Source organism: Syngnathus typhle, linkage group LG2 (genome assembly GCF_033458585.1).
Source record: "Syngnathus typhle isolate RoL2023-S1 ecotype Sweden linkage group LG2, RoL_Styp_1.0, whole genome shotgun sequence".
In the NCBI taxonomy this organism is placed as follows: domain Eukaryota; kingdom Metazoa; phylum Chordata; class Actinopteri; order Syngnathiformes; family Syngnathidae; genus Syngnathus; species Syngnathus typhle.
Genome location: NC_083739.1, coordinates 13,854,946 through 13,871,405, shown reverse-complemented (window position 1 = coordinate 13,871,405; position 16,460 = coordinate 13,854,946). Strand labels below are relative to the sequence as shown.

General features: G+C 39.3%; 1 protein-coding gene across 2 annotated transcripts in view; it reads right to left on the bottom strand.

Annotated features, from left to right (window-relative positions):
* magi3a (membrane associated guanylate kinase, WW and PDZ domain containing 3a) overlaps nt 1–16,460 on the bottom strand; it is a 55,647-nt gene that overhangs the window by 18,534 nt on the left and 20,653 nt on the right. For both annotated transcript variants that reach the window (XM_061303288.1, XM_061303297.1), the window contains exons 2-3: nt 3,786–3,902; nt 1,803–1,922 (exon numbers count right to left, since the gene is read on the bottom strand). In XM_061303288.1, the coding sequence (XP_061159272.1) occupies nt 1,803–1,922; nt 3,786–3,902 (237 nt within the window). The remainder of the gene's footprint in view (nt 1–1,802; nt 1,923–3,785; nt 3,903–16,460) is intronic.

Sequence of the window (16,460 nt, the reverse complement as noted above, 5' to 3'; positions counted from 1 at the left end):
AAATTTCCGTACAAATTTAAAAATGCTTCCTTGCCAGCCACAAAGACCTTCATTAATGATTGAGGATGGAGCTCCACTCTCTGTTGCAGTGCCCAGTCTCCCCAGTCTCTGATTGGGAGAGGCATATGAGGCCAAGCTTGCTTTGGCACTGTTGCGCCGTTTGGCATGAATGGCCGCTGTGGCCGAGCTTCAGTTACCTATTCCAACCCTGCATTCCTCTGTTCCCAATCACAGATCGTCTGGGGACATCTCATTAACAACACTCCCCTTGACACTTTTCTTTTTTTATTTGGCACTTGTCTATATGCTGTAAAGAGAATTCCTTTTGTTAACTCTAAGTTGTTAGCAGTTGCCAGCGCAGCACCTCGGTTCCCTCCCAACTCGGTGACTTTTGGCAGGCCGCCCGCCTTCTTTCTATCTAATAAACAGCAATGCAGCTTCGCCTCATGACTCTACAAAGTCTGCAACATAAACACTGGTCTCATTTAGAAACAGTTGTGGGCTTTGTGGAGCAGAAAAACACTGGGGTGGAAAATTACATTCCCAGTGCAGTTCATGATTGGCAGGGGAAGGATGAATTTGTGTTTGTTTTTATTAACAACAAGGATTTTATCATCTTCATTTTCTGACCAACCGTCCCTTGACAGACACACAAGCATGGACTATAATTGTCGAGTAGTTGTTGCCTCTGCTATTTAAGAAATTCAGTCATCTCCACTGCATCATTAGAGTAGCCCAGTGGCCCATGAGGTACTTAAAAAACTCTAGCCTACAATTGTTAAGTATCTACCTTTATCTTGACATTTCTTAGGCCCTTTTGGATACTGAATGTCATCCGTGATATTTTTATATTTAGGTACGAGGCAAAACAATTATTGGAAGGTACTTTTTTTTGATAGTCCCATTGTGGAAATGAAATAATAGGAAAAAGACAACATAAAAAAAAGATCGAACTCATTTTTTTTTTTTTTAAATAAAATTATACAGGATGTTTCTAGTGATCATTTTTAAGGTTCTAAAGGTAATTCTTTTTTCTGTAGTTCTGCCTTTAACAAGAAACGTTGACATTTAATGTGATTTGAAGTAGTCCGTGTTCCTACAGCTGCAATATTTTTTGTTTCTGACCATAACCATTGGGGGTTTCTGATGGACTGGAAACATCTGTTTTACCTGAAGGAATTTTGGCAAGACATACCTCTATTGTGAATAATTCATAAACTGTAAACTTTTCTGTCAATGCTGTGAGGCTCAGCAAAGGTTTTTTTTTTTGAGTCAATTATTGCTCTGCCTCTGTCCCTCTCGCATCCTTTTTTTTTTTGCTGTTTCAGATTTATATCTCAGTCACGGTATTGGCATTTAGCGACGATAATTAAACTTCTGGGAGCTTGTGAATGTCGGGGATCAATATAAGGATGCGTGTGCTGCATTATGAGGTGAGGGCAGAGCTCTATTACTCATCTTACTGACTGGTTTATGGCTTCAGGGTTGAAGGGCTGGTCACCAGGGGCCCATTTGGGACAGGGAGCGGACACTCACACACACCCCATGCATATCACCTGGCTACATATTAACTTGGCTTGTTTCACACAGCAACAACACAAGTATGATTTTACGTTCCTATGACGACCAATAGAAAAAGTAACCTGAGCGCCCATATAGAGAGGAAAACGCGAGACCATTATTTTCATTTCACCAAATTACATTTTTAGTGGGTGGTTAAAAAAGAGCGAGAGTTATTTGGTCCGGTTTCAATATTCATTTAAAAAGTCAAATTTGCTCATAATATAAATAAAATGAAATACCATCATAAGTTCCACTCTCTAGTAGCAGTCCACATTCTTCCAGGTTACGGAACTCTTCCACACTGATGAAGTTGTAGTCCACTCCAGGAACTTCCCCCTCTCTGGGTTGCCGAGTTGTACCTGCAAACAACAGCACACTTTAGAAGAACCAACCAGAAAACTAGTGGAGACGCTATGAAGTGGCTACAGGGATGTCACATCTACTCGACTTGGGATAAAACATAAGAGTATGAAAAATGTTATTCATCTTATTAGTGCCGGTGTCTGAGAACTGTGTTGTAGTTATTCAATAAATGCTGGTGGAACGTAAATATGAGGGTTTTTTTTCAAAACCCATATGGAACCTCAGTTCTAATGGGAAATGAAAATCCAAACGCATTAGAGAAGATTTGCTCCCGCTTGTCATTAAGTTTTGGGAGTTCAAAAAATATATATATGACAACAGATGCCAGCGGCTGTTAAAATGAGACAATGTTGAAGCAACTGTGACATCTCAAAATAACTTCCTCAACCTAAGACACAAGGCGGTGTTTCTGGTCCCGGAACATTGTTGCTGTTACTTTCATGAAATAACAATGCTCGCAAACTGCTGCCTCTCATTAAGAAAGTAGCACATATTGCCTTGATGATGCACTCATCTTTGAGATGCTGGAAACACATTGTTATGGAAAATACTTCACGCTTCTTAATGTGCCAACTCTGCTTAGCATCATTTGAGCTGTAATCGGGGGCTTTTACGGAGCCTCGGCCGAGTCGCTCTGCTATCTGGCTGCTTTGCACACATGAGGGAATTTAACTTTGCATTTAATGTCCCCATTCTTCATTTTCCTTCTGCACCAACATCCAGCCCTGATACCGCTGTGGGCTATCACTTCTAAAACAACTCAGTTTGCTAAAGGGGTAATGGTTTATTCTGTCTGACAGCAATAGGGAGAGGTGACAAGACCTACAAAAAAGACATTTTTCAACTCTCTTCAATTTTTATTATCCAGTCCCTCCCATGCATATGCGGTGGTTAAAGCTGGGCAAACGTCAAGAAATGTCAAATGCATAATCTTAGAGAGAGCAAAACTGATACACGTGCACAGGTTGAACTGTCAACACAATGGAAAAATATATTATATCATATAATAATATATAATAATAAATTATATTATATTATATTAATTATATTATATTAATTATATTATATTAATTATATTATATTAATTATATTATATTATATTATATTATATTATATTATATTATATTATATTATATTATATTATATTATATTATATTATATTATATTATATTATATTATATTATATTATATTATATTATATTATATTATATTATATTATATTAAATTATATCACATCACATCACATATCATATTATATGACATTACATTACATTATTTATTATTCCCTGTTAAAAACGTGACCTTTAAGGTACGCTAATTCCATCAATTCTCTTTTTCTTTGCTTCTTATCTTCCAGTGCGACACGTGTAGTGTTGATTCCACACCCATGAAGGACATACAGTCTAAAAGGTGAGATGTGGCTGGCACTGAGGATGGAGTTTGGGATTCTGCCAAGATGTGATGGATTACCTGGTGGCCGCGCACCACTGGCACTCTTCCGCTCCTGTCATCATTATGAGAGCCAAGTACAACATTTAATAAGGCTTCAGGCTGGGTGTTGAAGTAGAAAGTCATGCTTCTACGCCCTTTCGCCATGCTCCTTAGGCTCAAGCTAGATTCGACGAGCGGGCTGGACTACTGGAGTCAGAGCAGCTACAACTCATTTGAAGCAAAACCACAAGAGCAAGCCCAGGGCAAAACTTTGCTTGTTAATATCTCATTGTTGCTGGAGGTTGTCTTAATTGAACAAGTTGCCAACTCAATAAGAAGCTATGGACTGAATGTTAGAATTATTGGCAAGTATCTTGACTGGGCTACAAATATTACACATTGATAAAAGTCATTTCTCGACTACTCACAGGGAATAGTGCGCAGGTACAAGTTGTCCCTGATCACCTGCTGAAGCTTGTGATCCAGGGACCCCTTCTGGAACTGCAGACTGAGGTAGTGATGCAAATCGGCATTCAGCACCTTCCCTAGAAGAAGAAGACCATACTTCAGTACAACAAATAAGCAACATTTTTTTCCTGTAAGACAACCCTTCAGTGACGACAGAGAAAAATGAATTCAAGTTCATAAGCTTGCTTGCTGTATTGGAGTGATGAGGAACTCATATTTCATCTGAACTTTTAAACAAGTCATGCGGGCCTCCTTGTTCACTCAAACAGTCTAGTAGCTTCGCTATAGCTAAGCCAACAGACACACAGCTCACTGTTATGCAACTCTTTGGACTTTTTTACCAGAACAATGCGAGTGAGGAATTTAGGTCAAGGGAATATAAACTGGGGCTCTCAATGGACGTTGAGCATCAGAAACCACAAGCCTGCGGTCTGCATTCCCAGAAACTGAATTGGCAAAGAAATTCAAGTTAAAGCTTGAAAAAAAAGAAAAATGCAGATCCTTCCCGGGAAAACCCCTCCCAGGAAGATTTTGCTGTAATCAGTCATGACAATGGAGGTTTTACTAATTGCCACCACGGAATTGCAAAGGGGACATGCCCCATGGGGTGGACAATATCAATCCCTCAAATGCAAAAGCATGCAAATCACCTCTACTGTCTAAAGGCAAGTCCAACTCTAGTGCAGAGAACAGGGCAGTCTTTGTGGCCCGCCTGTCAGGTTGTGTTAGTGTGCTCCATCATATCTCCATAGACAGAGAGAGGCGGAGAAAAAGAGAGGGAGCGCTACCTCTGAGCTGCCCGCCCGCTAACTTACATGGCAGCATCGTTGCTGGCTTGCCAGGGTCATACTTTGAGACATGTGGGACACAATAGAAGCCTTTGTGCCTTGTCATTTGCGTATTAAACAAATACCAATGGGTTGGAGGGCTGCGCTATAGGGATGGAGAATCATTAAAAACAGAAGGAGGGGCTGCGATGAGGGGTTTTGTTGGCCGGCAGCAGAAATGATGATGCATGGGAGAGTACGATAGAAACGTGGCCTGTCTCGATCCTCCTCTCATCATTATTCTATCGCTCCATCTCTCTTTGTCGCAGCAGATAGTTATTATTCCAGCCCCGGGTGGACTGCTGCGAGATTGCTCGCGCCTCTGTTTAAGATCACCTTCAGAAATACCAATCAACTCAATCCCATCTCTGCTTCTCGGTTTTCTTACGACACTGTTAGCCTTTTAACTACTTGATTGAGCAATAAAGATAATGATGGACTGAAATTATTCTACTACGTTCTCCTTGTGTGTGTGTACTGTTTTCTGTATGAATATTTATATATTTCAAATACAGTATACCATCTAATGTGTAGAGTGCATATAGTAGTGTAAAACATAAAACCAGAATCAATGGTTTGCAAGTGCTTTTCGACTGGATACATGACAAAATATTTCATGTTGAAATTGGTAAACAATTGTTTTGTCGTTTGTTTTTCTATTACTCATTTTGAATTAGCTGGGCCATGGGCATGTGTTACAGCCCAAATTAAAGTGGTGGGATTATGTAAATTGTAAATGTAAGTATGTCAAAAAAATATTTTTATTGAGTTTCACAGTCTGTCCATTTGTATATAATCCAATACATGCAGAGATATGAATGCAACTGCATTATATTTGAACTGATAGTCAAATTATTACTGCCCCCATGAGGATAAAGATGTAGGCTCATGTAAACTTGACAAAGACAATGTTCATTAAATCAGATCTCATTCAGAAAAAAAAATACTGTGTTGGCTTTTTGCTTTGAACATAATGTGAAGAAGGAAACATTAAAGATGTGCTACGATGAGGCAAAAGTTATGAAAGTGCAACCGTGATGATTATACCGGATATCATGCCTTGTTGTGTGGTATTAAATTCAAAATACTAAAAAAAATAAAAATAAATGGATTAATTCTGTGATGAATTAAAAACCTAAATTAATCATGGGGGGGGGAATTTGGACAGATCAATGATCACACAAATAATGCAGAGAGTTGGTTAAACACTGACTGCTACTGAGCAACTAATAAAGTGCTGACTTTTGAATTTCCCTTAGATAATGATTGATGAATAAGTCGATGGGGATGTTTGAGCACATGCCTTCACTTTAGGGGGAATAAGTTAAGTTAATGCAACACAAATATAACATGAGAACAAAGTTTCACCATTTTGTTGGGGATTTACTCCCTAAACTTTCTGAATATATTTTTAAGGCAAAGCTAAAAATCACCAGCTGAGCACCTCAACTGTTGAGCATCAGTCAGAAGTAGGCCAAGTCCCACACCCATAAAAAAAATAAAGTTCAATAAGAATACACAAACTGAATAATTCATGTGCAAGAGAGAATAGTGGCGTCTAGGATATTTCAAAGACAAAAAGCTTTTCCTCAATGACAGAGGAAGCCAAGCCGACAGCGGTGGGTGTCTAATCAGGCTTTCCTTTCATTCTGCCACCTGTGGTAACAAGAATGCCGCCATTTGCACATTACCTCCTTGTTAGGCGTATTTGCGACTGCTGCAGAAAATGTCACCTCATTCTGTCTCATTGGAATCCAAAGGATGCTCTATTTCATCATTGCTAAAAAATAAATTGCATCAACAATGTGACACAGCTCTTTTCGCCTGGACCTTAAAATGGACGGAGAGACGCATCACTTGGGAGCGACCAGCACCAACTGTCTACAACCGCATTGCTGAACCAAATGTGCTTGAGGCGTTTTAAAAATGTTTACATGAGTGGAAAACTTTTCTAATTTTACCTTTGCGCTGGTTTGTACCGGCTTTTTCAGAGGTGCTATTTAAAGATGCAGAATTCAACGATCACCTTAAGTCTCAGGTTCCATAAATCACCTTGAGCTTGCTGTCTTAATCTTTCTGCATAGACTCCTCCCAGAATGGGCACAAATACAGTTCATTTTGCACGTTTGGCAGACATAATTATGGATGTTTTTGCATGCGCACACACACCAGACCAAACAATTCTGATATTTACTAGCTTGCAATCTTCCTTGGTAAACGTATGCTAGTGTCTGAAGTGACTTTCTTTTCGTCCCCTGTCAAGATTCTAATAGCAAGGTTGAGGGCCACAACGGGAGCAAGTATTAAGCAAAATAATAAGAAAAGGCAGCAATGTTTCCTTTCTGCTCAATTGTTTGTGTGTTGGGTGGAGGCCGCATGGATGTCAAATAAGAGAAGAAGCTCCATTCTGCATTCTGTATCATCCGAAGCCTTCTGTTGCTTGCAATAGCTGCTCCTTGAGAACACTCCATCTGCCTTGTCTTTCCTATTTTAAGCCAACTCCAAGCTGTTGATTTCGTAACATGTTGTAAAACGTTTCAATCAAGTTTGCGTGGTGAGGGGCCAAGGTTAATTTTGTGTTGCTGGGACAGTATGGTATAACTCCATTTTAATTCTCCTTGACCTTAGGTCAGACTATGACATTGTTATCAACTGCTTGAGATAACAAGACGAGAAAATGTTGGCTTGTGGCTCTAGAATTGATGATGGATTTTTCTGTTATGATACAATCTCTACATTCCCTATGTGGAGCATCCGTAGGATTGATTTAGGTAATTTCAGATTAATTATCAACAGTTTAGATTTGTGTCCCCGTTTCTAATTTTAATATATAACCATTCGAAGCTTACCACCTTACCATTATTTTTATGGCCAACAAGCTGTAAACATTATTTCCATTGCGACAGAACTACAGCATGCTGAACAATCTCTGCAGACGCTCAAACAGAGCACCATCGCAATTCCAACTTGCACACACACACACACACGCAAGATTTTAACGGGAAGGAGATCAAGGAGCAGAACAATGCATTGTGTCATATCCATGTGCTAGAATGTGATCTTTGCATTTGTTGACATCAGGGGATCAGAAAGAAGGCAGCCAGCGGGAAAGAAAAACTGCATCATTGAGTGAGAGATTGAAAAGTGAACTAGTTGCATGTAAAATAAAAGAACAGCAGAAAAAAAAAGTACTTGCATCGACAGTATTCTCCTACGTGCATGAAAAAGACACGACATGGAAACCAGTCTGATGGCAACATGTTTTATCAGCTAATGGATAAAGGCTAAAATGAATTTCAATGATGGTGACCACGCACGAATAGTTTTGCCGTTCTCTGAGGTGAAATGATGTTTGATTGTGCATCACCTTAAAAAGGTTACGACTACTAAGCAGCCAGTGATGCTTTAAGCGTGCGTCTTAATAATATGCACAGCTGAGCGGAGGGCTTTGTGGGAAAGCTGACCCAGGGGAATGCTTTTGCGCTTTTTTTTATGTAAGGCCCCATATGCTGCCTCTCGCACCAGCTTTCACTGACAAATATTTCATCCTAGGATTAGCGCACAGTACGACAACATTCACTTTTCAGACTGAGTTGATGATGATGATAATATCATCATTATGATCAAAATTATTATTATTATTGAACCGTTTTGTCCTCATTGGTTTGGTGCATGTGGAAAATATTTCTGACCACTCAAAAGTAGCCTTTCAGCCCTTTTGCACCACGGGTGATTGTATTACGGACACTTTTTTGCAATAATGTAGTGTAGATATAAGTTATCTCCGCAGTTGCTGACAATCCAAAGCTTGCTGTTCCTACCAGACATGATGTGATCTTGGACTTTCTCAAAAGAAGCATTTTTTATTTATTTTTTCAAGGCATTAGAAATTCACATTAATTCATACTGGGAAAGGATTACTTACTTTTCTGATGTTTGAATCACAAATCTGAAAATGTATCATTTTCAACATTGTCACTGCTTTTTAGACTTCCAATTGAGTTCATGATACAGGGTCACTTTTTTTTTTTTTTTTAATACGAGCTACACATATATGAACCTTGGCTAAGGTATGAAGAGCATGACCACATCCAGGGAAGAAACCGCCGTCACACAAAGCATCGATCCAGCAGCTGCTCATTTTAGCTTCAGATAGCATTCTATCTGTCAAATTGTGATTTTTTTTTTCCTCTCCCAATTTTACCCAACATTCTGGTTCAGTGCAATTTTTATACTACCTTGGATAGAATAGAATATAGAATAGATCTTTATTTGTCATTGTCACATGTACAACAAAATTTAAAAAGTGCCAGCCGATCTGCGCATGAGATAAAAAATAAATAGAATAAATAGAAGAAAAAACAAAAAACAATTTGGATTGTTTTTAACCCAGCATTTGTGTAAGTATAGCTACGTATTTGGCTATTTGGGTAATGGGCACATCGTATTTGGATATTGCCAGTTTATATAGTTACATCTGTTCTAGAACACAGTTAGGATCAAAGATTTTTGTTGCTCCTAATGTTTCTCATGGAAACAGATGCTTGCCCCACATTTGATTAGGAATCACGCTCCTATTCAACGATTTTTTTGGTCATGTTTTTCCTGCTAGCACAGCTCTGTGGGGTGCCTTTGATACACCAGGTGTTAAACTCATTTGCTTTTGTTGCGGTTTGGCACTATATCAGTTAAGATGGATGTCATTATATTCATGTAGAAGTGTAACTCTGCAGATATGTGTAATTGGCCTTCTCAAGTTGCATTGCAGTACAGAAGGTGGGCCTGAAAAAGAGTGCGTAGCAAAAGTGTGGCTATAGCAACAACACCTAGAGCCTGCCAGGTGAGTCATCCTCTCAAAATGATGTAGGCTGAGTTGAGGTGTCTGCCTGATGAGCTGTACGTTGTTATCGCCAGGGAGATGACTCGTTGGAGCTTCTCAAGTCTCAGTTTGATATTTGTTAGTGTGAGTAGTTCTCCTTGAGATGCGGCACAAAGAAGAGGGAGGGTGCTTGAAAGGTCTTAACCTGCCAAGAGTTAGTCATTGGATAAAATAAAACCGTTTGAAGTTAGTCTAACGAGACTGGATAGCCAAAATAATTTTGAATGGAAGAGGAATTACTTATCCCGTAAATATAAGTAAATATAAATTAAATATCGTTAATAAGGAAACTCCATTGAATTTCTTAAAGATAGAGGTATAATGCAAAACACAATTGATTAATGCTGATATTGGCAACATTTTTAAAATTATTTTAGAAACAACAGCAACGTCACAGTTTAAATAGGGTTTAGCTGAGTGACAAAGAATCTTGTTGTAACAACCAATTGTGATCTATTGGAGTTTAACGTATTGGCCATAATCTTTGCAAAACGGATGAAGAAATCCCCAGGTCATCGGAATCAAAACTAATGATTCAAGCAAGACGTTGTTTTATTGTACTCCACAAGAGAGAGACCACAGGGAGTTGTGGCCACAATAGCAAATCTCATTAACCACCAGATTCAACTGCAAAGAAATTCAAGCAACTGAGCTCCAAAAGACGCTAAATATTCCCAAACGGGATTAACAGGGGCCTGAAGGCTGCGGCTTTCACTAGTAGTGGCAGAATCTTTGACGTTTTCTGTCCTATTTATGGACGCGGTATTTATACCTCAGATCAAAACAAAGTATTCCACGAACAGCATATCTTGCGTTCTTGACACTCCTGTTCATATTCCCCCATCTTCAAGTGTTCACACTATATGTTCCCAGGAGATGTGGCTGGATGTAAATGCCGGCCATCATCGTTTGTGTAACCGAGAGCACCAGTGGATGATGTCAATCACAGCGCTTGTGTAAACCGCAGGGAATATAATTTTGCAATGTTTCTGCCGTGTCAGACCACATCTGTCAGAAAGCAGGCGGAAGCAATAGAACACGGCTACTGAAGTATGGGAATCATTTTCAATTACTGCCGTGGATTGAAGCCAAGCAGTGTGACCAGGTGGCGACTGTGATAAACTGAATGTCATGATGACAGCGCACAACCATGATAGCGCCCGGTGGTTGACCAAATATATTGTCAGCAATGGGGGGGAGCATAAACTTCATGTAGAGACACTCAAAAGCATGAATGAGGCTCACAAACCGATGCCTTCTATCTGGCTGTCCTTTCAACAATCGAGTCATGGGGAAGGTATCTACTCATTTAAACGTATTTGTGTTTTTGATAAAGTTGCAATATCTAGATCCACTGTATATCAAAAACAGTGCACGCAGCAAGCCTGAATCTTAAAATCGTCAGACCAAACAGTCGCGAATGCATTATTTTAAAGAGGATCGTTGCAGCTTTGTGTGGCTAAGCCATCCTTTATACTATATTGACATTGCCAGCTGTGAAAAGGCCACTTGTTGCAGGCTGTGGGCCAAACCGCATACTCTTGGGAAGGCCTGGTAGTGCTGTTACTCTAAGATGACATTGGAGCTGCTGCTGCTGCTGCTATCGGAGTTATTGCCGTTTTTCAGACAGCTCAGTTACCACGGGGAGGTCTAAAACTTGAGGTTCGGCTTGCAATAATTGCATCAAGTCTTTGTCACATTGACGTCACCAAAGTCGTTTGCAGGTAATAATGGAGGCTTCCATTTCTTTCTCCTGATTACACCTTTTTTGTTTTGTCAGAAGTCTATTTTAGGTCATTATTTTGCGGCATCATGCAGGATCGAGTTGTATCTTCTTTGATTTTCTTTATGAATATATGAATTCATTTTGCTGCAACCATCATGTGTCATATCATCAGTGAAGATTATTGAGCCTGTCCCAGAAGAATTCATGCAAGCCATCACCGCTATTGTGTTTCACTGATGAGCTTGTACTTTTATGTTTGGGGGGCTTTTACCAAACTATAGCTATTCTGTCACTTTCAAAAGTTGAGTTCAAACAAATCTTCTTAATTGCGATCTGAACATAAATAAAAGACAAGAAATACGAGACCAACATTTGAGTTTTTGACATCAAAATGCTTTCAGTCTTCAACATTCTTGAAAAAGCAAACTCAGGAACTCAAAGTAGTGACTTGTGCAAAAAAAAAAAAAAAAAAAAATGGGGAGGAAAGCCTTCTATCTGTTCAAAAGATGACTGATCCAAGACGTTTGATGCTGGAGTTAAAGGTCTTATGAGTCCATGTTCATGTCTGGGCTCTACTGTTTAAAATATTCATTTGATTTTCCTCTTTGCTATTGAGTAAGTCCGGGCAGACTTTGCAGTCAGTGAATTGAGTTTGGGGGGTTATGAAGGAATATTTTTGTCTAATATATTCAATCAATTTACATTTCTGTTTAAGTACAAGAAGATTGGAAAAAATACAATTTTATAATAGAGCTCTGGAGAGATGGTCAAAATAAGACTTGTGCAGTTTCTCACTAGAATGAAGTCATGGTATACGGATTCTCTTCATTCTAGGCTGCAGGTTAAAAAAGACAATGCGGTTTCTCCGATTGACAGCGAAAACAACTAAAACAGCAGCAACAGCAAGACTGCTCTTCTGCTAACCGCTGCGTGTCCGAGGGCAACACATGAGCTGAAGCAGCTTGTGATTGATGCCTCATATCTGTGCTCCCCCTATCCGCTCTTGGCACCATCGCACTGAATGTGGTGTGAAATAAACGCTGCCTCAGATTTACGATTTTCTCATGCCATTCTGAAAAATGATCAAGAGCCAAGTCGAGGTTTGTAGATGAATGAGATGGAAGAGAGAGAGAGGCAAAAAAGGGAAAACTAATTTAAGTCCGCAAGGATGAATGTTGGTTGAAGCTTGCATTGTAGGCAGTTTACAGTCAAATTGACCTGAATGAGAAAAATAATGGAGAAAAATGGAAAACTGACTTAAAGGATTGGCAGCTGAAAAAAAAACTGCCGTTTGTCTCTACACTACCACATTTGAATAATACATTAAAATCTGCCTACAAGCCTTTCTACCCAAGTAAGGTTAGTTACCGTAATTTCTGGAAGACCAGGCCACACCCAAATATAAGATGCACCAGCTAAAATTAGGGCAGAAGGCTGTTTTGTTCATACGTAAGCCGCACTGGACTATAAGCCGCAGGTGTTTTAATGTTTAATTTCCATATATAAGCACATATGCACAACTCATACAATATCATACAAATCATGGAAAGCCACACTGGACTATAAACCACAGTGTCAAAGTTTACGCAAAAAGTAGTGGCTTATAGTCTGGAAATTACGGTGGTATGTTTTCATTTTTCTGTTCAATTCTTTTGCAAACCTCTGATGTGGTTAGAAGACATTTTGTCTATTTTTACTCCGTATCTAGCCTAGACTGAACCAGACAAAATGTCATGCCTGTAAAAAGGTAATTCTTTAAACAAAACGTTATCCTGCATCACCCTTGACTCGGGAATCTTGACGATAAGAGCATGTCCAGCATGATGCATGAAAGGGCATCAGCAACTGTTGCTCTTTTTCTTTTTCAACTCGGAGGCCATCTGTGCCAGGTAACGCTCCTGTTGGTGTCATCTTTGTGCGGATAGCTCAAAACCATCACTCTGCTGGCAGACAGCCTTTCCTTGCAATTAGTTTCCCTGAGAGGTTTTTACTTTCAACCGTGCAGGAGCTCTCAGTCCATATACTTGTCACAGAGCCTTTGCTTGCGCCCATTCATCTGCTGGCCATCGCTCACAGCCATGAATTCCACTGTCCCCAGACGGAGGATCGTTGCATTAATGGGATTAAGCTCAAATGAAGAAACAAGAAATAAAAAGAAACACAAGAGGATTCTGGGGAAAGATAAGAGTGGAAAGACTGACAGATATTCCTGAGTGTGGACGACACTGTCTCTGTTGGCTCTAAATCAACGATAAAAGAAACCGTTTTGGTGAATGAAATGGTACACTTTGATTGATTAAACCAAGACAAATGGGATAAGGTTGGAAAATGAAGGACGAGTAAAGAGAAAACCTTGGCAGACAAAAGTCTCTTTGGCGGGAGGATTTTTTGTTTTTAAAGTTGTGGACATCAAAATTTATATTACCTGTGACGCTGACCTAAATACCTCAAGCATCATGTATTGAGATTGTTGAGATTTTATTTTAGATTTTATTTTCAATTGAGATTTATTATATTTACATGTTGTTCTTATTTTAGTATGTGTGTGATTGTGACTGTATGGGTTTATTTAGCACATCAAAGAAAAATGTATGTTTCTTTTAACAGACAATAAAGCTTTTTGAATTTGTTTTGGAATATATTCAAAATATCAGTTGGAATCTATAAATGGCACATCTGATATGCTTTGTCAACATAATGAGCGTTTATGTCACCAAGGCTAATTTGGACAAAATCCTTGGGGAAAAAAACGCAAGCAACGATGGGTGGAATGCAAGTGAGACACAAGACGTACCACATTTTGAAAGCGCTTAAGAACATTTGCCAACTTGGTAGATGTATGATGAACATCAACTCGATTTACACGGATTTCCTCAGGGAATTGGGGACATGCTCAGTGGGAAAAAAAAAAAAATGCGTTGGTACCAAACCTAGTTTCACATCCAGTTTTTCTGAACTTTCTCTATTGAGGCACACTCCAACCTTTATCCTTTTTCTGCCGGCTGCCCGACTTTCAAAAACCCATCAAACGCTCTTTCTGGTGACTCAGACAAGTTGTCCAATGAGCAAGCAGCACATACTGCACTGTGATGAAAACGCTATGAAGAGTGGCCATCTGTCCTGTTGGAATGAAACTGTATAGATCTAGAAAAAAAAATCTCACATGTGCTTTCATATGCAATCATTCCTATCACATACACAAATCACATCTTTAGTTCATGTGACTTTGGTTGCCTGGATTGTATTTGTGACAGAGGTCACATAAATAGTGCCCCAAAATGCATCAAGGGAATCTCTGTAATAGAATGGTCCTGATGTCTACACCTTACATTCGCATCAAACATCAACAACCATCCTTGTCAACAAGGAGCAAAAGATGAGAGAGCTATTTTTCATAGCCTATGAGACCAAAACAACTGTGAACAAGAGATTGGCCTGCCCAAAACTGGGGCAGAACATCCCGGTTGGGCCCTCACCTTTTAAGATTCAAGAAGCTTTTAGCTTCAGGCATGAGAACGCACACTCCTGATTTCGGCCAAATCAGTGAGACAAATTCAGTAAAACATAAATAAATAACAAAAGCCTCTCATGGTGCCAGTACAGACCTTAATGTGCTTTTGGAACATCCGGGCTTGGAAGCAGTTAACGCAGCATGTAAAACGCATCCATATTTATTGTTTTCTTGCCTCAGTGCTGGCACCTCTAGCCTGTTAACTTAAACAGCATGCTAAGTAAAGTGCTGATGAATAGCAGTAATTACCTCACATCATTAATCACACCTCCTTTTCTGCACTGATGGAACCCAACAGTCTGATTTGGACTCAATAAACAGCAAAGCGAGATGACCCAGCTGTGGGGGCAGTGCAATACGAGTCAGCCAAGTAGGACTTTTCCAAAAGGAGCATTCTGTTATGGTGTACAAATAGCATGAGCATCGTGACACATTTGGTCCGACACTTCAGTGCTTTGACACTTCTGTCACAGTGGAGGTGTTTGTGTTCTGCCTGAACAACTAGGCTAGGCGATGCATCTTTTTATTTTGTATGTAGAGTCTGTGCAGTGGTCGCAAATAAGAAGGGTGACAAAAGGTGGTGGGAGGCTTTGTTTTTTCTTTTTATAACATGAGAAACATTGTTATATGGATGCATGTAGTTTGGTGGATCTAATTGCAGATTTTAAACTATCAGATTTGAACAAAAGGTATTTGCAAAGGGATCAGCGCTGCTTGGCAATCAACATGAACTTATAAAGAAGCAAAGAGGAGACAAAACAAAGGGCCAGAGGAGGAGAATGTGAGCAGCATAAAAACATTTCATCATAACAACTGTAACACTGGTAATAATACTGTGTATAATTAAGAATACAAATACATATTTTAGTCACAATGATAAATGTAACTATATTGTAGGCCGGGGAGCCAGGGACACATTTAGTTTGAAAAAAACTATACAGAACGATTAGGGGATGCGATGCTACAAGAAATTAATTCGTGACAATCTATTTTTTGGCTACAGCAAAGTCAGTTTATTTATTGAGAAAATATTCTGCAATTATGCACATCGATAGATACAATGTTTTCTCATGGAGAAAGGAGCAGAGCAAAGAACAAGACACCAGAGTGCTTGTTCTTGGACAAAAAGGAAAGGTTGACCTTTTTCAAAGCCATGATCAGCTTGGATGTGACGATGGGCTGAAGGTCACAATGCAGATTTCTATTTTCTTTCACGGAGAACTGTTGCACGATAATTATGGCAAACAAGCTGATTGTTATGGAAAGATGTCGAATATGAGGTTTGTGAATTTTCCACATTCGTCCTTGGTCAAATCATTTTGGAATAGTGCTAGATTTATGTATATTGTTATTGGTCATAATAACCAAGATTTACACTCTCAGAAATGCAGAGCTTGTGTTTTTTAATTCATTGCCCCCAAATCTTAATCGCTAATAGATGACACACCGTAAAAAACGTGAATCGTGTAGTCGGCATTCTTTACTTTAGCTAACTTGGCTGCTAAACTCTAGCTCACACCATTTTCTTCTTTTGTTTGATTATTGTGTAATAAAAGTCAAACGTTTGCTGTGAGGATAAAAACAATGAACATAATGGGAAATGGGCAGCATTTGATCACCCGTTGACCACTTTTCTAAGAACTGAAAATAAAACAGTTGGATTTGAAGGGAGCTACTTGATCAAATAGTGGC